Below are 26,417 nucleotides of genomic sequence, written 5' to 3' on the forward strand. Positions count from 1 at the left end.
CTTCAGCTCCACAGTATTCAGCACGATGCTGTTTACACGCCCCGCACCGGCGGGCTGTTGGACAGCAGCAGCACGTTGCACTCACCTTTGTTGTTCCGGTCAGCGGCGGTTACAAGGCTGCCTGACCCTCGTTCCCTGTCTGTCTCGGGCGTTGAAATCAGCATTTGACCCCGTCAAGCGGAGGCTACCTTCCCTGACCATCGTACGCTCCGCCCCCTTCTCCAAAGTCAAAACACTACCTCTTTTCCCTGTTTGTGCGCTGCTTAAAACTATTCCGGACTTGCGAAGTACGACCTCTCGGTACGACAAGGATGTGTACCACCTTGAGCCAGTGAAGCTAACCTGTGGGAGAAAACGAAACGTACATATCAGACTGGTCTTGACTTAACATCGCAGTATTTCCTCAGAAAAAAATAAAAAATAAAAAATAGTAATTGCAGCTTGCGAATCGTCACAATCACTTGTTACGGACAGCTTGTCTTATTAGTGCATATGTGAGGGCAGTGTTCTGGCAGATATCTCGTTCTGACAATTAATGATTTTTTCCAGCGTACCGTCTCAGCAGTACATACTGGCTGGCACAAACTCACAGACCAGTGGAGGGTCCATCCACCAAGTGGAGCAGAACATCGTACATGTGAACTACACTGGTCTAGTGGCCTCATCTGCAGATATAGCATTGCTGCGGGTGAGTTTACAAATATGCATCAAATATGGTGGATTTCATACAATTATTTACATTCCGTTATTGTATTCACTTAGGGTATACTGCAGGAGAAATGTCGCAGATCACTCACTGTTTCGAGATCATAATGCAAAAGCCAATTTTAAGTATCGTCAATTTATGGTTACTTACTTGTCACTATCGAAATAGTGGAATGTGGATCCTCCGTTCACGTCTCCTATAACAGTTCTAGTTGGACATACATCTGAGAGGATAGTTATTGAAATCGCCATCAAGTCATTCACATTTAGTGTTCAATGGCTTCCATAAACTGCTCGCGTTAATCGTTTGGATAATTCTTTTGATAAGTTCATGGCCGACATCTCTTTCTTTTCTGTACACAATGAAATTATGTGGCCTTTTTGTAATGATCATATTTAAACTCACTCAATCTTCCTCCTACTTCCAAAAGTGATTACAATTAGTACCTTTTCTAGGTGACACATGTTCGGTCAGTTATTCTGTATCAACAGAGCTGTTACAGAACGTGTGTACACAGACATACTCGTATTTGCACTGTCGCAACTAATGATGGCGAAGAAACAACACAAATCTGTTTCAAAATTTCCCCAGCTGTAAAAGAACAACCATTCGCACCTAAAGTGATGGCTGCCAGATCATTGGCGTGGTCAGAAAACAGGTTCTTCAAGCACCTTTTCTGTGTAGTTATCCCACAGTCATTCTTTCTCTGGTTAGTAGTCTGATATTGTGGCAGATAAGTTTTCCCTATTGTTAACTAGAATTTTATGGAATTTAAAAACATTTCTACATAAAAATTTAATATACCACAAAATTATCGGAGTTGGGTGACTTTAGTCTGAGAAAACCAAATTTATTAAACAGAATTTCAGAAAATTTAGATGTTTATAAAAGAGGTAAAAAAATTAAAAATATCTTGTGTATCACATTTGTAAACACAGTTTCAATAAATTTTCGAATTTTACTCAGAATTAAAAGAAATTTAGTATTTCAGTATATAGAGTAAAAAACCCTAAATCCCGCAATTTTAGCAGTTCTACATGCTAACACCAAGCAAAGAATTCATATTTCACATTTCATAGAATATAATGGGAAATATATCCTAAATATTTGATTTTACCCTGCACCAATCTGTTAAATACAGGAAGACAAACTGAAATGCAGGTAAGTTTGAAGCACAAGGAAAATTACGAGAGCGCCAGTAAGAGAGAACCAAACTTGTAAAATACGTTTTTTGTGCTTATACTGTCAATTTATAGATTTTTCGTTTTGTAATTATTGGGTGGTGTAGAAAATTTAGACAAGAGTAACTGTTACATCTATATCTAGAAAGGTTGGATTATGTCTGAAGAGATAAATTCTGCTCGATGTAACTCATAGAACAACTTGAATTGGTAAATTAATATTGTTAGTCTATTTACATTATAAAAATGAAGTAATGTTGCTAGTGTTATTTGATATTACAAAATGGAAGAAAAAAGGAAAAATCTGAAGAATCAGTAATATGTGAGTGGAAGAAAGAGAAACTAGATTAAACGAAGGCATTACAAACGTGCCCAATCAAAAAAAGTTACGTTTAATGAAATGCTTGAAGCACATGGTACTTACTTTAGAGAACAGAGGCTGAATTCAGTGCAACTGAAATTTGCTAGATAAGCTGAAATTTTTCCTAAATTTCTCTGACCCGTTGGCTAAAAATTGGAAAATTTTGCTGGACACATGTGCCTGACATTTAGTTATTGTTTTATCAAGGATGATGTTTACATTCATTTCGTTTTATTGATTTAGCTGAAGTTCAGGAGTCCCATTACTGCAGGTAAGATAAAGTATAAATCATAAAGTACAGCTCTTCTATCCCACTTGAGTGCATCTCTTGAAAGTGAAACAGTGCCTTAACATCTGTTGTATCTGGTTAGAGGTTCACTCTCAGAACATCTGAGAATGATAAAAATAATTTATTTTTCTCTTTTTGAGAACGTGGTAATTTTCATTGTAGGCAAGATTATAAAAGACATGAAGTTTTAAATTAATATATAAGCACAGCAGACTTGTAAATTTCCGATACTGTGGAGCATTGTTTTCCATACGCAGTTGGCTATAGCGTTGATCATGCACATGTACAGGTGTCTTCTCCGTTACCTGTGGATGGAGTAACAATCTCTACTGTGACGCTGCCAGTGCAGGGCCAGGAGGTGGAGGATGGGGCGAATGCTGTCGCCGCTGGATGGGGCAAACTGTCGGTAAGCAGAGCTGCAGTTTACTGGAATATTGAACAGCTAGACTGGTAATAATGGAAGAATGATTTGTTGCCACATGACATTCTCTGATCTCCTAGAGTAAAGTATAAATGTTTGTTCTAATTCACTTTCTCCAAATCGTCAAATAAACAAAATTCCTTGGAAATTCCTCAGAATTTCACTTTTTTTTATTCTAGCATATGACCACAGAATTTAAACAAAGGTAAATCTAAACAAAGATAAATGATCCTTCCTTTTTAAGTATTTTTACTATTCTTTACGTACTTTCCATCATTTTAACAAGTACTTTCAACAGTAATTTCGAAGGTTTTCATCATTTCAGCAAAGAGTTTTCAAATATTATCCAATATTTCTAAGAAAAATAGATTTCAGACATAGAACCCAGGTACAAAAATTTCAAAATATATCCTCTGTTTTCACCTCACTTTTTCTTTGAAATTTGTTTAACAAAATGGAAATACTCTGCAAAACAAGTACTTATTTTTTTAAAACCATGAAAAATTTTATATTAAAATAATTTTACAATGTAAGTCGATCTCTTCAATGTTTTGAAAGACCACTTCTATGTGGTATTTGGTTTCCCGCTTTTCTGATATGCGAAAGATAAGATACCGTTCAAGACTGTGTTTGCAGATTGAAAGATAAGATGTATTACTGGTCCCAAAAAGTCGTCATTGCTGTTTACATCGTTGCTAAGACTATAGAGTTGTAAGGCTGTTTACATCTCTGAATCGATGAAACATGTAAAAGTTATTTAGCACCATCTGGTATCGGTTGATCAATAGCTCTCTATTTATCACTCTACAGGTATGTCTTAGACCTGAAACATCAAGGTTCAATTGTATAAGTTCATGAGATACAGTGCATCTTTTAATTTCTGAAAGTTCTTTTTCTTTTATTCCAGTTTATTGTGTGTTTGAATTCCATATATTTAACTAGAGAGACTGATAATATGCAGAGACAATAGTTCCTGAAAGAATATGCCCTTCGCAACTATAATTGTTTGATTTTTCAGCTTTATAAGTATTATATTTTTGATTTTTATTTATACAAAGGAAGGTGAAGAGATGCTCAAACAGCACAAATATGATACTAATATTAGTGACATTTGGTTTCTGTTATTGATAGGGCATGGGTATGCGTGTGAAGTGGTATGCTGCCAAGGATAATTTTAAGCTAGATACAGGCATAAAATTTTTATTTACTTATTCTTCTACCAAATGAGAAATATAAATTTTTTGGAAAACACATTTTTACATTGCATAATAAAAGAAGTTTCTTTTGACTGATTGTTTTATGCGTATTTCCGCGAAGTTTATAAAGAAGCACAAAAGCAAGTTGGTTGTAAGAATGCAATACCAAACGAAGTCTTATGAAGAATCTGTTCCTTCATTTCCAGAACATACATTGTCTTCTGAACTCAAAAGTGTTAATCATTTTCTTAAAGATGTTCCACTTGTTGTATATTTCAAAACTGCTGTTAGGGATGAGAAAATCTGTACAATGTACAGTACGATATTGAATTACTGAAAGTGTAATGAAATATCTGCTGAAATAAATGAATCAGAAGCATCTCACATGAAGATTAAGTAGGAGCATGTTTTGTTAATGTAGGGTGCGCCTTTAGTGAAATTTCATGAAAGGAAAATGCATCTGGAAAAGTATGTTTGTTTATCCCTATGGATGAAACAAGACCCCAGAAATAGCAGACGAAGGAGAATGGGAGCCAATGACCCTGCATCAAAGGAGCTGAAGTTTTCTGGCACGGAATAAAACAATAAATGGAAGTATTCCGTATCAGTTGGACAAAACAAATGAATGGATGTCAACCCCTATGACTACCAGCCCTGTTTAAATTTAAAGAGCTTGTGACTGCCACTACTTTGGGTCCAGTAATTACTTCATGAAAACTGTAGCTACGTATTTTGCAGTATTTCTGGAACTTCAGTTGTGGGGAAATATACTTACTGCAAAACCTTCGTTGTTCCAATGTGTACTGAGCTAAAAAGGGACCGTGTCCATATTTAAGTCAATTGTTTACCTAAAAAACGCAATCTTTGACTTCCAAGTCAACATATGAACAGAGTTCCTGTCAACACATTTCGTATTTATATGCAGAACTTAAATAACAAATATTTTTTGCAGTATGAATATGGGAACGAAACGCTGGCGCCATGGCTTCAGAAAACAAACTTAACCATCGTCAACAACACAGAATGTCAGAAAGAATACAAATTTAATAAAATCCTACCAGAGCACATTTGCGCAGCAGACCGTTATTCCGGGATTTGTGGGGTAAGTCCATTTCAATTATTTTTACTTTCACAGTTATACAAATGAACATTTTTATAAACTGAGACCAATATTTGCCATGTATACTAATAGTTGTTCTACTGAAGATTGTTAAAATTAAATAAACATAGCTGGAAACAGGTTCAAATGGCTCTGAGCACTATGGGACTTAACTTCTAAATTCGTCAGTCTACTACAACTTAGAACTACTTAAACCTAACTAACCTAAAAACATCCCGCCCGAGGCAGGATTCGAACCTGCGACCGTAGCGGTCGCGCGGTTCCAGACTGTAGCGCCTATAACCGCGCGGCCACTTACGACCGGTTGTTGGAAAAAGTTCAAAACTTTCTGCCATTTCTCTTATTTACAATACGTTTATTTCACTCTGAAGATACGAAAAAAGGAAGATCAGCGAAGAAAAGCAGAAATGAAGAAATGAAACTGAAATCTGGACGAACTGCAAGAAAATGTTAAAACTTTTTTGCTATTTATGTATATTGTATTTTTATATTCCTTAGTGTGTGTGTGTGTGTGTGTGTGTGTGTGTGTGTGTGTGTGTGTGTGTGTGTGTGTGTGTGCATACATGCTCGTGTGTGTGCAAATGACTGGATGTTAAGTACGAACATATAAGCACTTACATTACCATTACATGGCTTAACTAACCAGGTTTTTATTTAGTTGTTACCTTTCCTCACCTCCCGTTTCATCCTTCAACATCAACCATTCAACCACAAATTTAATATAAATCCATAACCCTTTCAATACCAGCGTCCAGAATACGTATTTCTAAAACAGAACACATATACATTCACATATAAATTCTGTATTTTTTTTTCTCATCAGTCGTCTGATTTTTTTGATGCGAACTGCCACAAATTTTTCTCCTGCGACAAACTGTACATCCAACTTACGTCTTCAATCTTTCTCAGAATGTATTTCAATCTCTGTTATCCTCTACTGTCCATCCGTAGAGTTTCAAACCTCTGTGGCTCCCGCCAGTACCATGCTGGCTATACCGTGATGTATTGACAGAATTCTTATCATGCTGTCCATTCTTCTTGCCAGTGGTTTCCATATATTCTATTCCACGCCATCATTCCTTACCCTCCATTGCATCTCACTTTCAACATTCCTCTGTAGCAAAATGTCTCAAAGTGTCGAGTCCCTTGTGTTTCGGTTTTCCAACAGTCAATATCTAATTTCCATACAATGGTGGGCTACAAACGTACAATCTTAGAAATTTAGTCCGTAAATGAAGGCCAGTGTTGATACTAACAGACTTCTCTTGGCTCTGGTATTTGCTCCTTCCATCATGCGTTACTCTGCTGTCTAGGTAGAAGAATGCCGCGGCTTCACCTGCTTCGTGATTCCCAATTATCGTATTAAGTTTCTCGCTGTTCTCATTTCTGCAACTTCTCATAACTTCCAACTTTCTTCTATTAATCTCAGTTCACATTCTGTACTCATTATACCATTCCATTCAACACATCCTGTATTACTTCTTCACTTTAACTAGCGATAAGAATGTCATCATCGAATCTTATCATTGACATTCTTTCGCCTTGAATTTTCATCCCATTCTTGAAACTTTCTTTCATTTCTGTCATTGTTTCTTCGATGCAAAGATTAAACACTTCGTTCTTGGTCTTCCATATTGTTCCCTGTTGGTTGTTGTACAGAAAGGGTATTATCTATCTTTCCCTACTCCCTACAGCTTAACCCTATTTTTCTCAGAATTTGTCAACAAATCCTTTGAACATTTCTCGATTTTTCTTCAGTCTTGGTGCCATTATCGACCGGAACGTCAGAGGTGCATTTCTGCTACCTCTACCTTTTCTAAAGCCAAACCTATCGTCATCTCACGGACTCTCAGCTTACTTTTCCAGTCTTCTGTTCGTTATTTTTGTCAAAACATAGACAAATGAGCTGTTAGGCTGATTGCTAGACTATTCTCGCATAAGTCGGCTCTTACTGGTTTTGGAACTGTGGGGACGATGGTGAGTCCGACGGTATATCGCGAGTCTCATGCACGCTACACACCAATGTGAATAGTCACTTTGTTGACACTTCCTTCCACGATTTTATAAAGTCCGATTTAATGTTGTGCATCCCTTCTGCCCTATCTGACGTTAGGTCGTCCCAAGTTATTAAATTCCCATTGAAATACCGAATACCCTATCTCCTCCCTGCCGTCTTCTGTTTCTTCTCCTATTACGTGATAAGAGAAGTCCTCCCACTCATAGAGGCCTTCTATTTACTCTATCCATCTATGCATTATATATGCTGCTTTTAACAATGGTATTCCCATTGCAATCCTAGCGTTACCGCCCGTAGTTTTAACTTTATTGAAGGCTCTTTTGACTTTTCTGCGTTTTGACTTAGTCCTTCCGACAATCATTTCTTTTTCGATTTCTTCACATTTTTCAAGTAATCATTTCCCCTTAGCTTTCCTGCACTCTCTATTTATTTCATTCCTAGGTGGCTTTTATTTCTGTATTCCTGTAGATTTTTGTACTTCTTTCTTTCGTGGATCAACTGAAGTATTTCTTTTGTTACCCGTGGTTTCTAGTAGTTATCTTCCATGTACGTAAGTTTTTGTTCACAACTTCTGTGATTGGCCTTTGTAAAGATATCCTTTTCTCTTCAATTGAACTGCCTATTGAACTATTAATTATTCCAATATCTGTAACCTCAGAGAACTTCAAGCATGCCTTTCAATTCCTTATTGTTTTCGATCCCACATCTTTGAGCACTGATTCTTCTTGACTAATCTCTTAAACTTCTGCCTACTCTCCGTCGTCAATATACTCTGATATATGTCTATATCTCGTCCTGGGTAAGCTTTACAAGCCAATATCTGAATTGAGAATCTCTGCCTGACCGTAACGTAACTGGAATATTCCCGTATGTACGGATATTTCCCAAAGATACCGCCTCTTGCTATTCTTGCACCGAGTAGTCGCTGTTACTAAATTAAATTAATTGAATAACTCAATTAGTATTTTTGCTCTCTCATTCCTACTACCAAGCATGTGTCCTCTCATAGACCATTCTTGTCCTCCTTCCCATGAAACCCGCGTTCCAATCCGCCGTGACCATTAGGTCTCTCTTTACATAGTGGATTACCCGTTGCAGATGCTAGTATACTATCTCTGGTTCTTCATCTTCTGCTTGCGATGTCGGCAGGTACACCTGAACTCGTATTGTCGGTGTTGGTTTCTGACGATTCTGACAAGAATAAGCCTGCTACTGAACTGTTCACAGTAACTCACTCTTTACCGTATCTTCCTATTCTAACAAAAATCCTACCCCATTGTACAATGTTGTACTTCTGTTGATATTTCACTATACTCTCCCGACCACCAAATTCTTTTCTTCTTTCACTTTCACTTCACTTATCCCCATTACCTGTAGGCCGAGCTTTAGCATTTACCTTTTTAAATTTTCTAGCCTCCCTACTAAGTTGAAAATTCTGAGTTTCCACCACCCGAAATGTATTACGTTACCCTCTCGTTAGTTATTGAGTCTTTTTCTCATTGTCACCGTTCCCTTGACAGCTCCTTCCTGGAGAACTTAATGGGGGACCATTCCGGAATCTTATGCCAATGAAGATATAATCATCACACTATCCAATTACAGGTCACAGTCCTGTGGATAGACATCATGTATCTTTAATTCAGTGATTACCATTGATTTCTCCATCCTCTTACCATTAATCATCGTTGATTCTTCCTCCTTTTAGGGGCAATTTACCACCCCAAGAGCAAGAGAGTGCCGTGAATCTTTGTCCACTCCCCTGCCGTCTCTGACAAGACCCTTAGAAGTACGAGGGTGTCTTCTTATACTGGATATCTTCGGCCACCATTGCTGATGGTTTATACTCAAAATTTAAGCAGCGAGTGGATTAGAACCCGGGACCTATGACGTCAAGGACGCTATCCTGAGTCCACAGGGGCTTATGTGAGTGACTTAATGTCTCTTATTCTCATGATTCCTATACTAGATATTTGACGGTGGCAGCAGACGGGTCGCGAATTCTTCAGCTTTCTCTAAATATATATAACAGGAATAACTAAAGAACCTTTTTCCATGTTTTCCAATTAAATCCTCTTAACTTCTTTGTTATATGCCATTCTGCTGCGATCTTTGATTTTGGACGGTCTCTGTTGTAATGCATACTTTACACGGATTCCAGACGTTGGATTAATACTGTAAAAACGATTGCACTATTGTCTTTTATGTACTTTCCTTCACAAAAACACTACACTTTATCAGAATCCTTCCAACTATTCTAAATCTTCTATTCCCCTTTCATAGTGCTAAGTTTACGTGTACACAACATTTAATAAAGACTCTCGTGCCGACCTATAAATGTTTATACGACGTGACGTTCACTCTAACCCTGCAATCAGCTACTGTCAGGTTATTTGTCTTTGTTGTAAGCATTATCTTGTATTCTTCCCCAGCATATCCTATGGTCGTTCAGTGACGATACTGTCCTTGAACAACTGCTTCGTCAGCGAACAATCTTAGCTAATATAAATGGATTATTTCAGAGAAGAAGACAGCAAGCAACAATTTAAGATAATGCTATGTGTTAAATACCGTGTAACCCGTTTAGAACCGACAGTTTCATCGTCGGACGGCAGTTCACGTCAAGATGTGCTGCTGCTGAAGTTTACGTAAGTTTTAGGCTGTCTATTCCACCTCGTGATGAAACATTCTTGGGATGATGAAGCCCTACAATAAAAAAACTATGTTAGAAATGACTTATCTGGACTTAAGCATCCTCCATAACGATCGAACACAGTGTGACCATATCTTTAAGCCTAAGGTGTTGCTATATTTTACTTACGTTGAAAATCCACTGTTATTGTGTTGGTATGTTGTTGCCTTGTATTTACAAAATACTGTAGAGTATATGCAGCACTAGTTTGATTTGTGCATGACCACAAGGCGTAAAACATCACACACACACACACACACACACACACATATATATATATATATATATATATATATATATATATATATATATATATATATATACGCACACTTTCAGACATGCGCGCGCTTGCAAGAATTTTTTGCCACATACGAAAGTGTAAACAAAGAGGGCGATATCACGAATTGAACATTACCACAGAAACTCTCTCTCAATGACATTACAATATATACGTTGATTTGGCAGAAGAAAATTTACAAAGAATAAAAATTACATTACATACATTTATCATTCAATGAGCATTAACTCTAAATAAAGTCAACGAATGTAGCAACCAGTTTCTTAGGACATGTTACTTAAATAATATTATGTAAATTCTGTGGTATACAGAGGGAACCAACCAAGTAGTGAGAAATAAATATATATTGCAACAGTAGAAATTATATTGACACAAGATGGCTAGTTCTCAGTTTAAGTAAAGTTAACATTTGTATTAAGGTGTGACTGAGAGAGCTGCTATATTTTAGTGTAGTGTATATGTTGGATTACTGACTGCATGTTGTTGTCAAAGGGAGTAGTGTTTTTGCACGTTTCAAAGTAGGAAGCAGGTGATCGAAAGTTTGTACCTAGTTCTGTCTGTACATTGAGGAGATGATGTGGTAACTGGCTTTTATGTACCTTCATTTCTACTTTTCTAAGCATGGTGCAGTATTTGGATGTGGTCTTTAATGCTTTTTACTCCATTTCAGTTGTAAGTTGTATTCATTGGAAATGCAGATTTTAATGATTTGTTCAACCTTATTGACTCTAAATGTTCTTTGAACCGAATTTCTAAGCTTCTACTAGTTTGTCCCATATAGTAGGAACGACAATTTTGGCAACTGAGTTTACATATACCCGATCTTTCGTGTGGAGCTTGTTATTTTTTGAGTTATTAACGGCTGGCTGCCCACGTTTGCGGTTGTGTGGAAGCACAATTTGTGTTTTTAAACAATTTATTTTGTAATAAAATAGTAGTGGGACATATTTTCTGCTGCTTTCTCCCGTCTTTTGTGCTAACAGCGTGATGGTCTGATGTGACGCTTTGTTGTCTGACGTTTGTGGGATTTTTGTGTTAGTTTATCGCATTCGAAAGAATCAACCTACTTTTTATGCAGAAGCACAGCGTCAAAATGTCAGTTTTCGATGAAATAGGACTCTTCTTAATCCTGACTGACAAGTCTTTATCTACATTGAAAGCAACAGACGTCCTATTACGCTTCATTGGGGCAGACTGTTGAAAATTCACCATTATAATGTACGAGGATGTAGCACTCAAATACCAATCGAAACACTCACACAGTAAACATTTCTTCAGTTCGAACGTTACCTTCCTTATGACAAGTTGGCTACTACAGTTACGACGACTATTGTATGTTTTCATTCTCTTTCTTATCTGTACATAATTTAGTCCATGGTATTATTAAATTTTTTACGGTACTGACACCTCGGCAACCGTATATTTCGGTATGCAAAGAAAAACATTACATTTTAAAATACACTATTCTTCTTTCCGACTTTTAAAATTATTTATATATCATTTCCACGTCTGCACCTTCGATCTTTGCGCATTATCAAGTAAAAACAGAAAAAGAGGATTGTGCTTTAACGTAAACAAAAATTTGAAAATATCCCTCAACATGTATACTGCTTTTTTAAGTTCTGACATGTGCTAAAGCACGAAATCTGTAGCAGAATTCCTCCTGGAAAATGACTAAGTTTGAATAAGAACAATCGAAAGGGACAGCGATATTTCATAAAAATTTCTATCTGAGTGTGAACACCGCTCCATAATAGGTAATGAGTATACATTGGCGTTCAAGGGATCATAACATTAGAACAATCGCAGCCACGCACGCAACTTATACAGTGTGTTGTTGCGCTAATACCATTCGAATTAGTCTCAAGTGTTTTGCCTTTTATTTCAATTTTGTAATACGATGATATGTTTTCAGGGTGATTCTGGAGGACCTCTATACGTGAACGAGCAACTTGTGGGCCTGGTTTCTTTCAGTCGCTACTGTTTTCAATCGCCGAGCGTCTACACCAGGGTCCCCGTGTTTGTCGACTGGATCAAAGAAAACGCGCAATAGTTGATCGCCTTCAAACAATAAATAAAGGAGAAATATAGGCGACTTGAAGAGTGTTTTATTTATATCGTTTTCCTTTGGCTGTCGTAATAATTAACAGCTTCTTTACATTATATGTTGTCCCAATCATTTTTCGGGTTCATGTTATCTTCTTTTGTACTAGCCACACTGCTATGTAATTCCTTCTTTTTTTTTTATAGTTTGTATGAAACTGAAATTGTGTGACTGACGGGGACTTTCACTCTGACATGTATACTGGCAGACAGAAGATTTTTTTGGAGGGTAGTGGAGTTTACTCTGGCAGACTGAAACTTCTGATACTGTTTAAATGGTTCAGTCGGTAGAGCTCCACTGCGGAAACTAACCCCAGTTCAGGCTGACGAATGTTACGTTATAGCGTATACTTTGCTGCAGAATTTGAGCTACATTCCGGCACAATAATGTGTGTAACACAATACGGGAAGCCAGTAGTGACTACGACGGAGAATATACGCCGAGCTTTCTCGTAGCTGAAAGATACGATGTCAGCTCTACTGGGAATAGGATACAGTTACTGCCTGGTATTAGGGCACTGAAATCAAGCAATATAGATTAAAAAGCAAAACATGCAACAGAGCTACTCAGAAACAGAAGCGAGAAGAAAAAGAAAGGCTGATTACAAAAGAAAAAGGATCAATAAAATCACAGTCCCACATCACTGTCATCCATCTGTTGTAGAATAAGGAGCATGTTTCAGGATATGATACAAAGTATTTACAAATTATAGCTTCCGTACATGGTTTAACAGTAGTCTCATATGTCTAAGCTCGCTCATATTATTCGTATGTGTATTAACTAAAGTCATGTATCTCTACACATAAACGGACTATTCACTTTTCGTGGACCGTTTAATGTTCTGCTAGTGCACTATATGCAGTATATTCCTGTTGATTAACTGCAGTCACTGTTTCGTCATTACAGATCATGTTCTATACAGATGACCGGAAAATGATATGAAGTACAGACTCATACTTTTCAGTTAAGATAATATTAATTTTGAAAAACCATGCAAAGAATTGTTTGAAATCACTATCTATATCATGACAATCGAAAACGGCAGGCGGTTCAAAAGGACATAAAACAAGATACTTTACCTGCTTCAACGTAAGAGTGTGGTAGTGTAGTCCACAGTTACGGAGTATCAAGACGCACCTTTTACGTTCTGCAACCTTCTGTGGACACTAATAAGTGACTGTATGGCAGGGACTGTTAACCCAATGTATGAAAGACATTTTTTCTGCAGAGGTGGTTGTTACATAACGGCCTACTCTCTGCATAGAAGCATCTCCGCACTTTCGTTACAACTACCACTAAAAAGGTAGATTGCTCGTGGCGATAAGGGCTTCACATTTCCATCCCGCTGTGTTTCGTTGGTTACCTGTGCCATATGGTGCCTACAGAATATACAGAGGCTTCGTATATTATTGTTTTCTAGGTTTCACGGATATCTTTGCATGGCATCATTTAAAAGAATTTTTTTACACAGTTAATGTTAAAACTCTGAAACAGTTACTTCTTCGCAGTGAAGAAGTGTCCAGGCAACTGAAAGATCATCGAGAATTACAAGAGACGGATAACAGCTACTTGGAGATGTGTATAAACATTCTTGTAAAGGAGAGTGTTTCTTTTAGATTTAAATGTTACTCCAAACATAACACGGGCTCTGTTAACCACATGAAGCGTTGCTTTTGTGGTTTCTATCCTGTTTTACTTAGCATCTATTTGATTTCACTTTCATCCGTCACTTACAATATCCTAAGGAGGTGAGTTCTTGGTTGCATCTGGAGGTGAGGCAAATCCGAGCGCTTTTAATTGCTATTTTCTGTTTACTTAAAACAACTCTACTCAACAATGTTTATTTACGTTAATAGCTTAAAGACCTATTTTAGTCTGCACTGTTTATGAACATGAGATAATTTGTGATTAGGGAGGTGGCGGCAGCGTTCTACTTATAACACGATCTTATATCTTGCAATACATATCTTACATATCTTATATCTTGCAATACATGAGGCTGCGTCACGTTCCTGCCCATCCAGTACCTTATAGACACCTTTCCTCCCAACTTGTCTGAACCTTCACTGGTCGTCCTATCATTGTGTTGCGCCCTACATTTCCAACAACAACGATTTCGAAACAATTTGTGACAATGGAACTGAATCTTTTTAGAACACCAACATTTTCATAACTCGCATTCATACTGTTTGTGATAGTGGAACCAAATGTTTTTGGCACTTCGAAATTACATTTCGGAGTTCGCCGTTTCGTAAATGGCTAATTTGTGGTCTTTACGTCCTGGAACGTGTTTGCCGGCTCATACCTCCTGCTTCGATTGCTAACTGTTATATGTGAAACACATTGCGTAGGTGGTTGGTACGATATTTTGCTTTTAAAATACTCGTCAAAACTTGGTGTTGTATTGTGTTTTTAGGATCAAGTAGACCTCGACCTCAATTAAGTTTTATATCTTAAGGATAGACTATTTATTTAACAAATATCTAGTTGCCTACTACGAATTTCATTTCAGTTATAAATCTATCATTTTATTTCACGTTCGAATACGAAAACGCTCCAACTTATCAATGAAGGTATGTTGAAATGTAGGCAACATTGTGTGAAGTAATATTTGAAAGTGAATAAACTAGACTAAAAAAGGTTGCACAAATTACTGAAACACACTTCAACGCCTTTCCTACTTCTCTGATGACAGCGATGACAAAATTCGCTTTATTTCATTTGAAAGTGAACCTTAACAAAGCTTTTTTTTAACTTTATGGGTGAAACAAGATTCTTAAATTCGCATCAGTACATTAATTGGTGCACAAAATTGCACAAAAACGTTAAATGACAGTAATTCACTGTGATATAGCAGTAGCGTCTTGGATTCATAATCAAAACGTCTTCGGTCCCAGGTTCGATCCCCGCCACTGCCTAAATTTTGATAAATAATCAGCATTGGCGGCCGAAAACTTCCGGCATAAGAAGTCAGCCTCATACTGCCACCGGCCTTGTCAAAGAGGGTGGAGGAGTGAATAGAGGTTCAGGGCACTCTCTTGTCCTAGGGGTGGAAAATTGCCCCTAAAGGCGGAAGAATCAGCAATGATCAACGACATGAGGATGCAGAAGGCAATGGAAACCACTGCATTAAAGACACGTAACGTGTATCCACAGGACATGTGGCCTGTAGTTGAAGAAGTGTCATAATGATCTCTCCATTGGCAAAAGATTCCGGAATAGTCCCCCATTCGGATCTCCGGGAGGGGACTGCAAAGGGGGACGTTACCATGAGAAAAAGATTGAATAATCAACGAAAGGATAATGTTCTACGAGTCGGGGCGTGGAATGTCAGAAGTTTGAACGTGGTAGGGAAACTAGAAAATCTGAAAAGGGAAATTCAAAGGCTCAATTTAGATATAGTAGGGGTCAGTAAAGTGAAGTGGAAGGAAGACAAAAATTTCTGGTCAGATGAGTATCGGGTAATATCAACTGCAGCAGAAAATGGTATAACAGGTGTAGGATTCGTCATGAATAGGAAGGTAGGGCAGAGGGCGTGTTACTTGAACAGTTCAGTGACCGGGTTGTTCTAATCAGAATCGACAGCAGACCAACACCGACAACGATAGTTCAGGTATACATGCCGACGTCGCAAGCTGAAGATGAACAGATAGAGAAAGTGTATGAGGATACTGAAAGGGTAATGCAGTATGTAAAGGGGGACGAAAATCTAATAGTCATGGGCGACTGGAATGCAGTTGTAGGGGAAGGAGTAAAAGAAAAGGTTACAGGAGAATATGGGCTTGGGACAAGGAATGAAAGAGGAGAAAGACTAATTGAGTTCTGTAACAAGTTTCAGCTAGTAATAGCGAATACCCTGTTCAAGAATCACAAGAGGAGGAGGTATACTTGGAAACGGCCGGGAGATACGGGAAGATTTCAATTGGATTACATCGTGGTCAGACAGAGATTCCGAAATCAGATACTGGATTGTAAGGCATACCCAGGAGCAGATATAGACTCAGATCACAATATAGTAGTGATGAAGAGTAGGCTGAAGTTCAAGATATTAGTCAGGAAGAATCAATACGCTAAGAAGTGGGATACGGAAGTTCTAAGGAATGACGAGATACGTTTGAAGTTCTCTAACGCTATAGATACAGTAATAAGGAATAGCGCAGTAGGCAACACAGTTGAAGAGGAACGGACGTCTCTAAAAAGGGCCATCACAGAAGTTGGGAAGGAAAACATAGGTACAAAGAAGGTAGCTGCGAAGAAACCATGGGTAACAGAAGAAATACTTCAGTTGATTGATGAAAGGAGGAAGTACAAACATGTTCCGGGAAAATCAGGAATACAGAAATACAAGTCGCTGAGGAATGAAATAAATAGGAAATGCAGGGAAGCTAAGACGAAATGGCTGCAGGAAAAATGTGAAGACATCGAAAAACATATGATTGTCGGAAGGACAGACTCAGCATACAGGAAAGTCAAAACAACCTTTGGTGACATTAAAAGCAACGGCGGTAACATTAAGAGTGCAATTGGAATTTCACTGTTAAATGCAGAGGAGAGAGCAGATAGGTGGAAGGAATACATTGAAAGCCTCTATGAGGGTGAAGATTTGTTTGATGTGATAGAAGAAGAAACAGGAGTCGATTTAGAAGAGATAGGGGATCCAGTATTAGAATCGGAATTTAAAAGAGCTTTGGAGGACTTACGGTCAAATAAGGCTGAAGGGATAGACAACATTCCATCAGAATTTCTAAAATCATTAGGGGAAGTGGCAACAAAACGACTATTCACGTTGGTGTGTATAATATATGAGTCTGGCGACATACCATCTGACCTTCGGAAAAGCATCATAAACACAATTCCGAAGACGGAAAGAGCTGACAAGTGAGAGAATTATCGCACAATCAGCTTAACAGCTCATGCATCGAAGAATGGAAAAGAAAATTGAGAATGCGCTTGGTGACGATCAGTTTCGCTTTAGGAAAAGTAAAGGCACGAGAGAGGCAATTCTGATGTTACGGCTAATAATGGAAGCAAGGCTAAAGAAAAATCAAGACACGTTCATAGGATTTGTCGACCTGGAAAAAGCGTTCGACAATATAAAATGGTGCAAGCTGTTCGAGATACTGGAAAAAGTAGGGGTAAGCTAAAGGGAGAGCCGGGTCATATACAATATGTACAACAACCAAGAGGGAACAATAAGGGTGGACGATCAAGAACGAAGTGCTCGTATTAAGAAGGGTGTAAGACAAGGCTGTAGCCTTTCGCCGCTACTCTTCAATCTGTACATCGAGGAAGCAATGATGGAAATAAAAGAAAGGTTCAGGAGTGGAATTAAAATACAAGGTGAAAGGATATCAATGATACGATTCGCTGATGACATTGCTATCCTGAGTGAAAGTGAAGAAGAATTAAATGATCTGCTGAACGGAATGAACAGTCTAATGAGTACACAGTATGGTTTGAGAGTAACTCGGGGAAAGCGAAGGTAATGAGAAGTAGCAGAAATGAGAACAGCGAGAAACTTAACATCAGGATTGATGGTCATGAAGTCAATGAAGTTATGGAATTCTGCTACCTAGACAGTAAAATAACCAACGACGGACGGAGCAAAGAAGACATCAAAAATAGACTCGCTATGGCAAAAAAGGCATTTCTGGCCAAGAGAGGTCTACTAATATCAAATACCAGCCTTAATTTGAGGAAGAAATTTCTGAGGATGTACGTCTGGAGTACAGCATTGTATGGTAGTGAAACATGGACTGTGGGAAAACCGGAACAGAAGAGAATCAAAGCATTTGAGATGTGGTGCTATAGACGAATGTTGAAAATTAGGTGGACTGATAAGGTAAGGAATGAGGAGGTTCTACGCAGAATCGAAGAGGAAAGAAATATGTGGAAAACACTGATGAGGGGAAGGGACAGGATGATAGGACATCTGCTAAGACATGAGGGAATGACTTCCATGGTACTAGAGGGAACTGTGGAGGGCAAAAACTGGGGGGAAGACAGAGATTGGAACACGTCAAGCAAATAATTGAGGACGTAGATTGCAAGTGCTACTCTGAGATGAAGAGGTTAGCACAGGAATGGAATTCGTGGCGGGCTGCATCAAACCAGTCAGTAGACTGATGACAAAAAACTTCAATGTTTTAACTCTGAATTTAATGTCAACAACAGCGGGATATATGACAGGGTTAACTACAGTCTGTTCGTCGATTTTCAACGCGCATACAACACCTTTCACAGGAACAGCCTATACAGTGCACTGCCTGGCTTCAGACTCCCTGAGAAGCTAGTGAGAATGGTGCGAACTTGTACGGATGTGCCAAAGGCAGCAGTGCGTTTCCGAGTGTTCTGTTCAAGTCATCTTAAGGAAAGTAATAAGGTGATGTAGGCAGCTGGAATGGGCTGGAGAACAGATGAGTGGTAATTTCAGTTCTCTCGCCTAAGCGGGCGATGTAGTACTGCTATATGTATAAAATCCTGGGTTGAAAGGCATGTACAAGGAAACGTACTATGCGCAAAAACTTTAGCTAAAGATAAATCAAGAAAAAACAGAGTTCATGCAATTAAGAAGAAAATAAGAACAGGAAGAATTTCTTGAGGTGTAAGGCATTAGGGTCAAGAGATTTCACCAGCTCCAGCACTTCGCGTCTTGCTTTACCAGTGACAACAGCACAGAAATGGACATAATGGAAGAACACCAATTGGAATGAAATGCATGTGTTCCTCCAGGTAGACATTCGGCTAAAATCAGTATCAGAAAACACGAAGATGAGAATCTAGATCACAGTGATTTGCCCAGCAGTCTTGCACGGTTCCGAAACATGGAGCATGACTCAACGAGAAAACTAAAAATTTATTAATATTTGAAAGAAGAGTAATGAGGGAGATATGGTGACATTTCTTAGATAAAGGATAACAGAGCAGGGCGAAGAACGAGAAAATCTTCCTCTTTAGGTACTCAAGGTACCCTCCGTCACACACCGTCAGGTGGCTTGCGGAGTATGGATGTAGATGTAGATGTAGATGTAATGCAACAAGCAACAATGCTTCAGAAGCTGAAGATCAAAACAATGCAGTGGGCAGTCACCAAGAAAGACAGATGAAGGTGCGTTAGAAGTAAGCGAACACCGGATGCCACATAGGATGAACAGGCAGCGCAGTATGGACGACCTTGCGAAGGGTCTGGCAACCTTGAAGACTGAAGATACCAGAAGGAATCTAGCACAAAACAGAAAGCAATGGAAGCAATTTTAGGAAGTAGCGCATGGTCTGCAGGGATAGTTATCGCTGGATATGTGTGTGTCTGCAGCTTAAATTATTCAGTAACGAAAATTGAAGATTACAGTCTCTCATTTGCAGACCAAAACAGAAGTGCACTTAATAATTCACTTCATATTAAAAACACAAGCAGACATCTTGTGGCTCTGTCCACACACAGACTTAAAAAGCACTAACGATTTCATAATAACCAGGAAACCGGCAGCCCTGAGCACAACCAATCACAATCAGTCAAACCATCAATTGACAAACAAAGAAGTAAGCTTCAGATTCATAGTCCACAGGTTTAACAGAACCCCATAAGTAAACTGAACAAGACGTAAGGGCTAAACACAATATAACAGAACCAGTACTCGAAAATTATTGATACCCGCAATATACAGACACCAAAGCAAAAATATGTAAACGTAGAAGGACTGAACTACACGTAAGGGTTAAAGACAATAAAATAGAACCAGTAATCGAAAATTGTTATCATACCCACAATATACAGACACCAAAGCAAAAAATATGTAAACGTAGAAGGACTGAATAGGTCGCCTTTTGAAGACCTTGCACGACAACACAGATGAACGCAATGTACAATGACGATATGTCAGACACAACAGACCTACAGCCCACGCACAAAATAAAATGGAAAATACTCACATACAGTAATAAAATAATGAACGGAAAAGACGATATTTTAAAGAAACAGGTACTTCAAATACAGTACAGAACGGGTAGATGAACACAGGAAAAGCCCGCAGATAAATTAAATAGATCAGGCATATATAAACTTAAATGAAACACTAATCAGTCTGTATATATAGGATCAACATGAACGAATTTTCGAAGAAGACATTCAGATCACCTGGAAGCTCTAAAAAGTAGCTGCTTCCATGGAACATTTGCTGACCGCCTAATAACCAACAACCATCGCCCTATTACAATAAAAACAGATATAAAGATACTAAACTCCAGCCACAGTGTAGACCATAAACTTCCAATAGAAGAAACCTTGCATTGCAGAAGGTATTAGCAGGAGGAAAACTGCTTACAAACAACCACACCACACTACTCAGTGACACACATTAAAGGAACTTTATGGAAAGGATGACAGTAGTGGCTAAAACACACACACATACACAGAGAGAGAGAGGGAGATAAGAGGGAAACGGAGAGAGGGTGTGAAGAGGGAGGGAGTAAACAAAATTCAAATTTGGCACCGAACTCGCATGAGAATAACTGGTCTGTACACACAACAGCAACATTTACACTGTGTTTTGGCAAAGTTCGAAAGTAGTGTTTACAAAGGAAGTTCTACATAATGTGTGTGCTTCTCAAAAACTGATGAGAGGCCTGACGAAAAAGGATATACAAAATCCGGATGTAAGTAATATCAAATACAGTCGTAAAATATCTTTGCACAACAAAATTACGTTCAGTATTAAATTGACGTGTTAAGTCACAAACCAAATTCACTTTAACATCATTTAGTGGCGAATGAGAAGCTACAATTTTCTGATAAAGAAAGGAGAGTCCTGCAATATCCCTTAATGTAAAACAAAGATAGTAACAACAACAACAAACAACTTCTGCTAGTAAATTAAGTATCACCAAAAACGTGTTTACATTTTTACAGATTTGAATAAAGGAAACCTACTGATAATGGCAGAAAGATCTTGAAACAGTTTTTGGGTCTATGTGAAAAAAGGTTTTGTGTAACAGGTGGATCTTATGTTAAATAATTTTATCTGAAAAAAAGCCAATGTAAAAGTAGAAAAACCCAATTGGTAAAGTAGTGACAATCTTCATAGCGCAGAGACCGTCTTTTGTAGCCACGGGCCAACAAGGTTAGAACAATCTGAGTATTACGGACCTCTTGGAAATTTGCAGGCCTAAGACTACCTGCAAGAGTCAGTAGCACAGACAAAGGACAGACGACGACGGGAACAGGTTAACTTCCGGTCGCTGATGAGGTAGGTGTTCTTGAAACGCAGTAAATGGGAGTCAACAGCACTAGAGCACGCAGTGGCAGAATTGCAACAACAGTACGACTGGTTCAGACACCGCTTGATACATGGCCTACGGACCTGTAGAAAAGTTTTAAAAGTTCAATGTTTTCATCAGGTGAGAACCAACAGCCGTTAAGTACTTCAAAAACGCGTATTAATGACCAGTTGTGTTGCGTGATCTATATATCATCTACCAGTTTCGGTCATAGACCAACATCAGTGGATGTGAGGTAAAACAGATGAGGCAGAAACATATCGCATTTTCCTTTTAAGCTGATAAAAGAGATTTCACTATGACAAACTTGATATTGTATCAACCTAAAAGGAAAATGGGATATGTTTCAACATCTCTTCTACCTCATATTCAGCGATAAAGGTCTAACGGAAACCAATAGATGATATATAGGTCAAGTAAAACAACCGATGGTTAAAATGAATTTTCTAAAACATTTAAATGTCTAGCAGAAGAATACACACAACACTGCTGGGATAGGGTAGTAATTTTATGTACCCCTGTTTAAGCACACACACAACCACGTACATGACAGACCAAAGCCAATGTTAAAAATGTACTGATGGTCCCCACAGGTGTGTAGCGCTGGAAGTGCTTAGACAGTAGCTGTGTTCCTTCCATTGATTCTGAAGCTCTAGTATCAATAGCCTCGGATATTTCATTTACTATTGTTCTGTTAGTCGACTCACCTTCTAGAAACATCACACGAAAATTATGTATGATGATCGCCTAAAAATATTCATATGCTAGGGAGTTTGTCTCCTACTGGACAACTGGGAAAATGTTTTTACTGAAGAAAGGGGAAAGAAAGTGCAAAGCAAAAATGTACATAAGATTATTTGAAACAGTAAATTTTATATGCGAATGCACACAGAAAACAGAATTCTTAACATTAATATTTTTCGAATATATGACTTCCAATATAGATTTCTGCAGATGTTCAATACCCATAAATGCAAGAAAATTATAAGCATATAATTATTTCTGGCAAGTATTAATTTGCTATCGACACTAAATTAATCTTTCCGGTACGTTTTGTGATAAGTTTCAAACAATTATTTTTTACAATACGTAAAACTTGTGCTCTAGGGATAGCGCCTTTGATTAATAACCAAAACACCATAGGTCCTGCGATGGAAACCCTCCACCGCTTAAATGTTGATTAATAATCAACATTGGCAGCCGAACACTTCTGGCATAAGGACTCACCCTCATTGTCACAGAGGGAGGAGGAGGAGAGAGAGGTTCAGGGAACTCTCTGTCCTTGCGTTGGGAAACTACCCCTAGAGGCGGAAGAATCAGAAATGATCAATGGCATGAGGAATCAGAAGTCAATAGAAACCACTGCATTAAAGACACACAACGTGTATCCACAAGACTTTTGGCCTGTAATTGAAGAAGTCTCATTATGATCTCTGCATTCTCAAAAGATTCCGGAATAGTCCCCGATTAAGATCTCCGGCAGGGAATTACCAAGGGGAAGATGACCATTCGAAAAAGATTGTGGTTAACCGACTAATGGATAACTTTCTACCAGATGTGGCGTTGCCAAATGTTTGAACGTAGTCGGGAAGATAAAAAAATCTGAAAATGGCAATGCAAATTCTCTGTGTAGATACAGTACGTCTCATTCAAGTGATATGGAAAGAAGACAAGGATTTCTGGTCGTCGAGTATAGGGTAATATCAACAGCAGCAGGAAATTGTATAGTGGGAGCAGGATTCGTTATGAATAGAAAGGTAGGACAACGAGTGCGTCACAATGAAGTGTGTAATGACAGGGTGTTCTTGTCAGAATCGACAACAAACCGACAACGATAGTTCAGCTATACATGCCGACGTCGCAAACTGAATATGAAGAGTTGCAGACAGTATATGAGGATATTGAAAGTGTAATACAGAACATAAAGGGAGATGCAATCTAATAGTCATGGGAGGACTGGAATGCAGCTGTAGTGGCAGGAGTAGAAGAAGGGCTTACAGGAGAATATGGGCTGGGTACAAGAATTGAGAAAGGAGAAAGATTAATGGCGTTTAGCAGTCAGTTTCAGCCAGTAACAGCGAATATTCTGTACAAGAATCACAATAGGAGGAGGTATACTTGGAGTAATCCAGAAGATAGGGGGAGATTTCAGTTAAATTGTATCATTGTCAGACAGAAATTCCGAAATCCGATATAGGATTGAAAGGCGTTCCCAGGACCAGATATAGACACAGAACACAATGTAGAATTAAAAATAGGCGAGGGTGGTAACATTAAGAATGCAACTTGAATATCACTGTTAAATGCAGAAGAGGGAGCGAATAGGTAGAAAAAGTAAATTGAAGGCCACTATGAGGAGGAAGATCTGCCTGATGTGATAGAAGAAAAAAGTCGACAGGGAAGAGATAGGGTATCCAGTTTTAGAATCAGAATTTAAAAGAGCTTTGGAAGACTTGTGATCAAATAAGGCCGAAGGTGTAAATAACATTCCATTAGAATTTGTAAAATCATTGGGGGAAGTGGCAGCAATGGCCTTGCCGCAGTGGGTGCACTGATTCCCGTTAAGCGCTGCCGGGCGTGGTCGGCAATTGAATGGGTGACTATCCAGGCCGCCATGCGCTGTTACCATTTTGCGGGGTGCACTCAGCCTCGTGATGCCAATTGAGGAGCTACTCGAGCGAATAGTAGCGGCTTCAGTCAAGAATACCATCTTACGACCGGGAGAGCGGTGTACTGACTCCACGCCCCTACCATCTGCATCCTCCTCTCAGGATGACACGACGGTCGGATGGTACCGGTAGGCCACTAGTGGCATGAAGACGGAGTGCTTTATTGGGGAAGTGACGACAAAATGACTATTCACGTTGGTATATAGAATGTATGAGTATGGCGATATATCTGACTTTCGGAAAAATATCCACTCAATTCCGCAGACTGCAAGAGCTGACAAGTGCGAGAACTATCGCACAATCAGCTTAACAGTTCATGCATCAAAGCCGCTGCCAAGAATAAGACAGAGAAAAATGGAACAGAAAATTGAGGGTGTGTTGGATGTCGATCAATTTGGCTTTAGGGAAGCTAAAGGCACAGGAGTGGCAGATTTTACGTTTCGGTTGATAACGGAAACAAACTAAAGAAAATCAAGACACATTCAGAGGATATGTCGTCCTGGTAAAAACGTTCGACAATATAAGATGGTGCAAGATGCAAAATTCTGAGAAATATGGGGGCAAGCCCTATCGAGGGATGGGTAATATACAACACGTACAAGAGCCAAGAGGAAATAATAAGTATGGACGACCAAGCACGAAGAGAGGGGTGTAGTCTATAGCCTCTATCGTTCAGTCTACACATCGAAGAATCAATTATGGAAATAAAAGAATAGTCGGCATAAAAGGATGTTAATGATACGATTGGTTGATGACGTTGCTATCCACAGGAAAAGTGGAAAAGATTACGGGATCTTATGAATGGAATGAACAATCTAATGAGTAGAGCATATGGACTGAGTGTAAATCGAAGAAAGATGAAAGTAATGAGAAGTAGCAGAAATGACAACACCGGGAAACTTGAAACCGGATCAGAAGAGAGTCGACGCATTTGAGATATGGTTCCAGAAAAGAATGTTGAAAATTAGGTGTATTGATTAGTAATGAGGTTCTGCGCAGTGACGGAGAGGAAAGAAATATGTGGAAAACACTGACAAGGAGAAGAGACAGGATGATGGGACATCTGCTAAGAGATTAGGGAATGACTTCTGCGATACTATATAGAGCTGCAGAGCGCAAAACTGTAGAGGAAGACAGAGACTGGAATACATTCAGCAAATAATTGAGGACGGTAGGTGGCAAGTGCTACTCTGAGGTGAAGAGGTTGTTTCAGGAGAGGAATTCGTGGCGAGCCGCATCAAACAGTAAAAAAACTGATGACTCAGAACAAATAAATAAATAAAAACACCCCACATTTGACGCACAAGTCTCTTTATCTTGGATTTACAGCCAGGGTTTCTGCATTTTGAGGCATTCCTTGTCTCAAAAAATTGTGGTAGTTGGTATTATTTAAAACCTAACTTCTGAAACGGGTTGCAACACGGTTTTTGTTGCCTTTTTTATTCACGATTCCTACATCATCTACATCTTCGAAGTGAGATGAATTCTCTTGTCAAGGACGTTATCTTCTCCTAGCTACTCCTACGGCACCTCAATGCTTTTTTTTTTACCAGTCAGTTTCATCTAGCCTAGGAGGACAGTCTTCATTCAAAAACGAGAATTTGTCGTTCCCAATCAGAGAATTCCGCACAGCTCTTGTGAAAAAGAGCTTTTCATTCATCATCAGTTAACATGTCAGGTATTGCTAACGAGTGTAGAAATAACAATTATTTCTGTATTTCACTATCGAAGACCTGAGTGAAATTAGCATGACCTGAGATCCACGGACAAGGACCAGAAAATGGGTTATTAAAAAAAAATGTATAACTAAATTCCACCTGTGTGGACCGAAGGGACGAAGAAGATACGATAACGTCTACGATGTACCAATAATATAACAGAGCTTTCTTTGAAGTTTTTAGAGTAGAAGAAAGGATATTTAATATCATGATGATTAAGGGAAGTATCTTCCATGGATCCGATAGTCGATTCCCCACGTCTAATGCAAACAACTAAAACTGAGTTTGGTAGAGGTGCCTTTGAAAAATTGGGTGAGGGCCTAAAGGTAAGTTATAATGGAGTTAAGTACAGCTGATGGTTATCAGCATATAACT

At 38.7% G+C, this 26,417-nt stretch overlaps 1 protein-coding gene across 1 annotated transcript in view; it reads left to right on the top strand.

Annotated features, from left to right (window-relative positions):
• LOC126303635 (chymotrypsin-1-like) overlaps positions 1–12,389 on the top strand; it is a 34,046-nt gene extending 21,657 nt beyond the window's left edge. The window contains exons 3-6 of the mRNA XM_049991789.1: positions 550–688; positions 2,827–2,943; positions 5,107–5,256; positions 12,194–12,389. Coding sequence (XP_049847746.1) covers positions 550–688; positions 2,827–2,943; positions 5,107–5,256; positions 12,194–12,331 — 544 coding nt within the window. The 3' untranslated portion in view covers positions 12,332–12,389. The remainder of the gene's footprint in view (positions 1–549; positions 689–2,826; positions 2,944–5,106; positions 5,257–12,193) is intronic.
• Positions 12,390–26,417: the final 14,028 nt, after the last annotated feature.

Source organism: Schistocerca gregaria, chromosome 1 (assembly GCF_023897955.1).
Source record: "Schistocerca gregaria isolate iqSchGreg1 chromosome 1, iqSchGreg1.2, whole genome shotgun sequence".
NCBI lineage: Eukaryota > Metazoa > Arthropoda > Insecta > Orthoptera > Acrididae > Schistocerca > Schistocerca gregaria.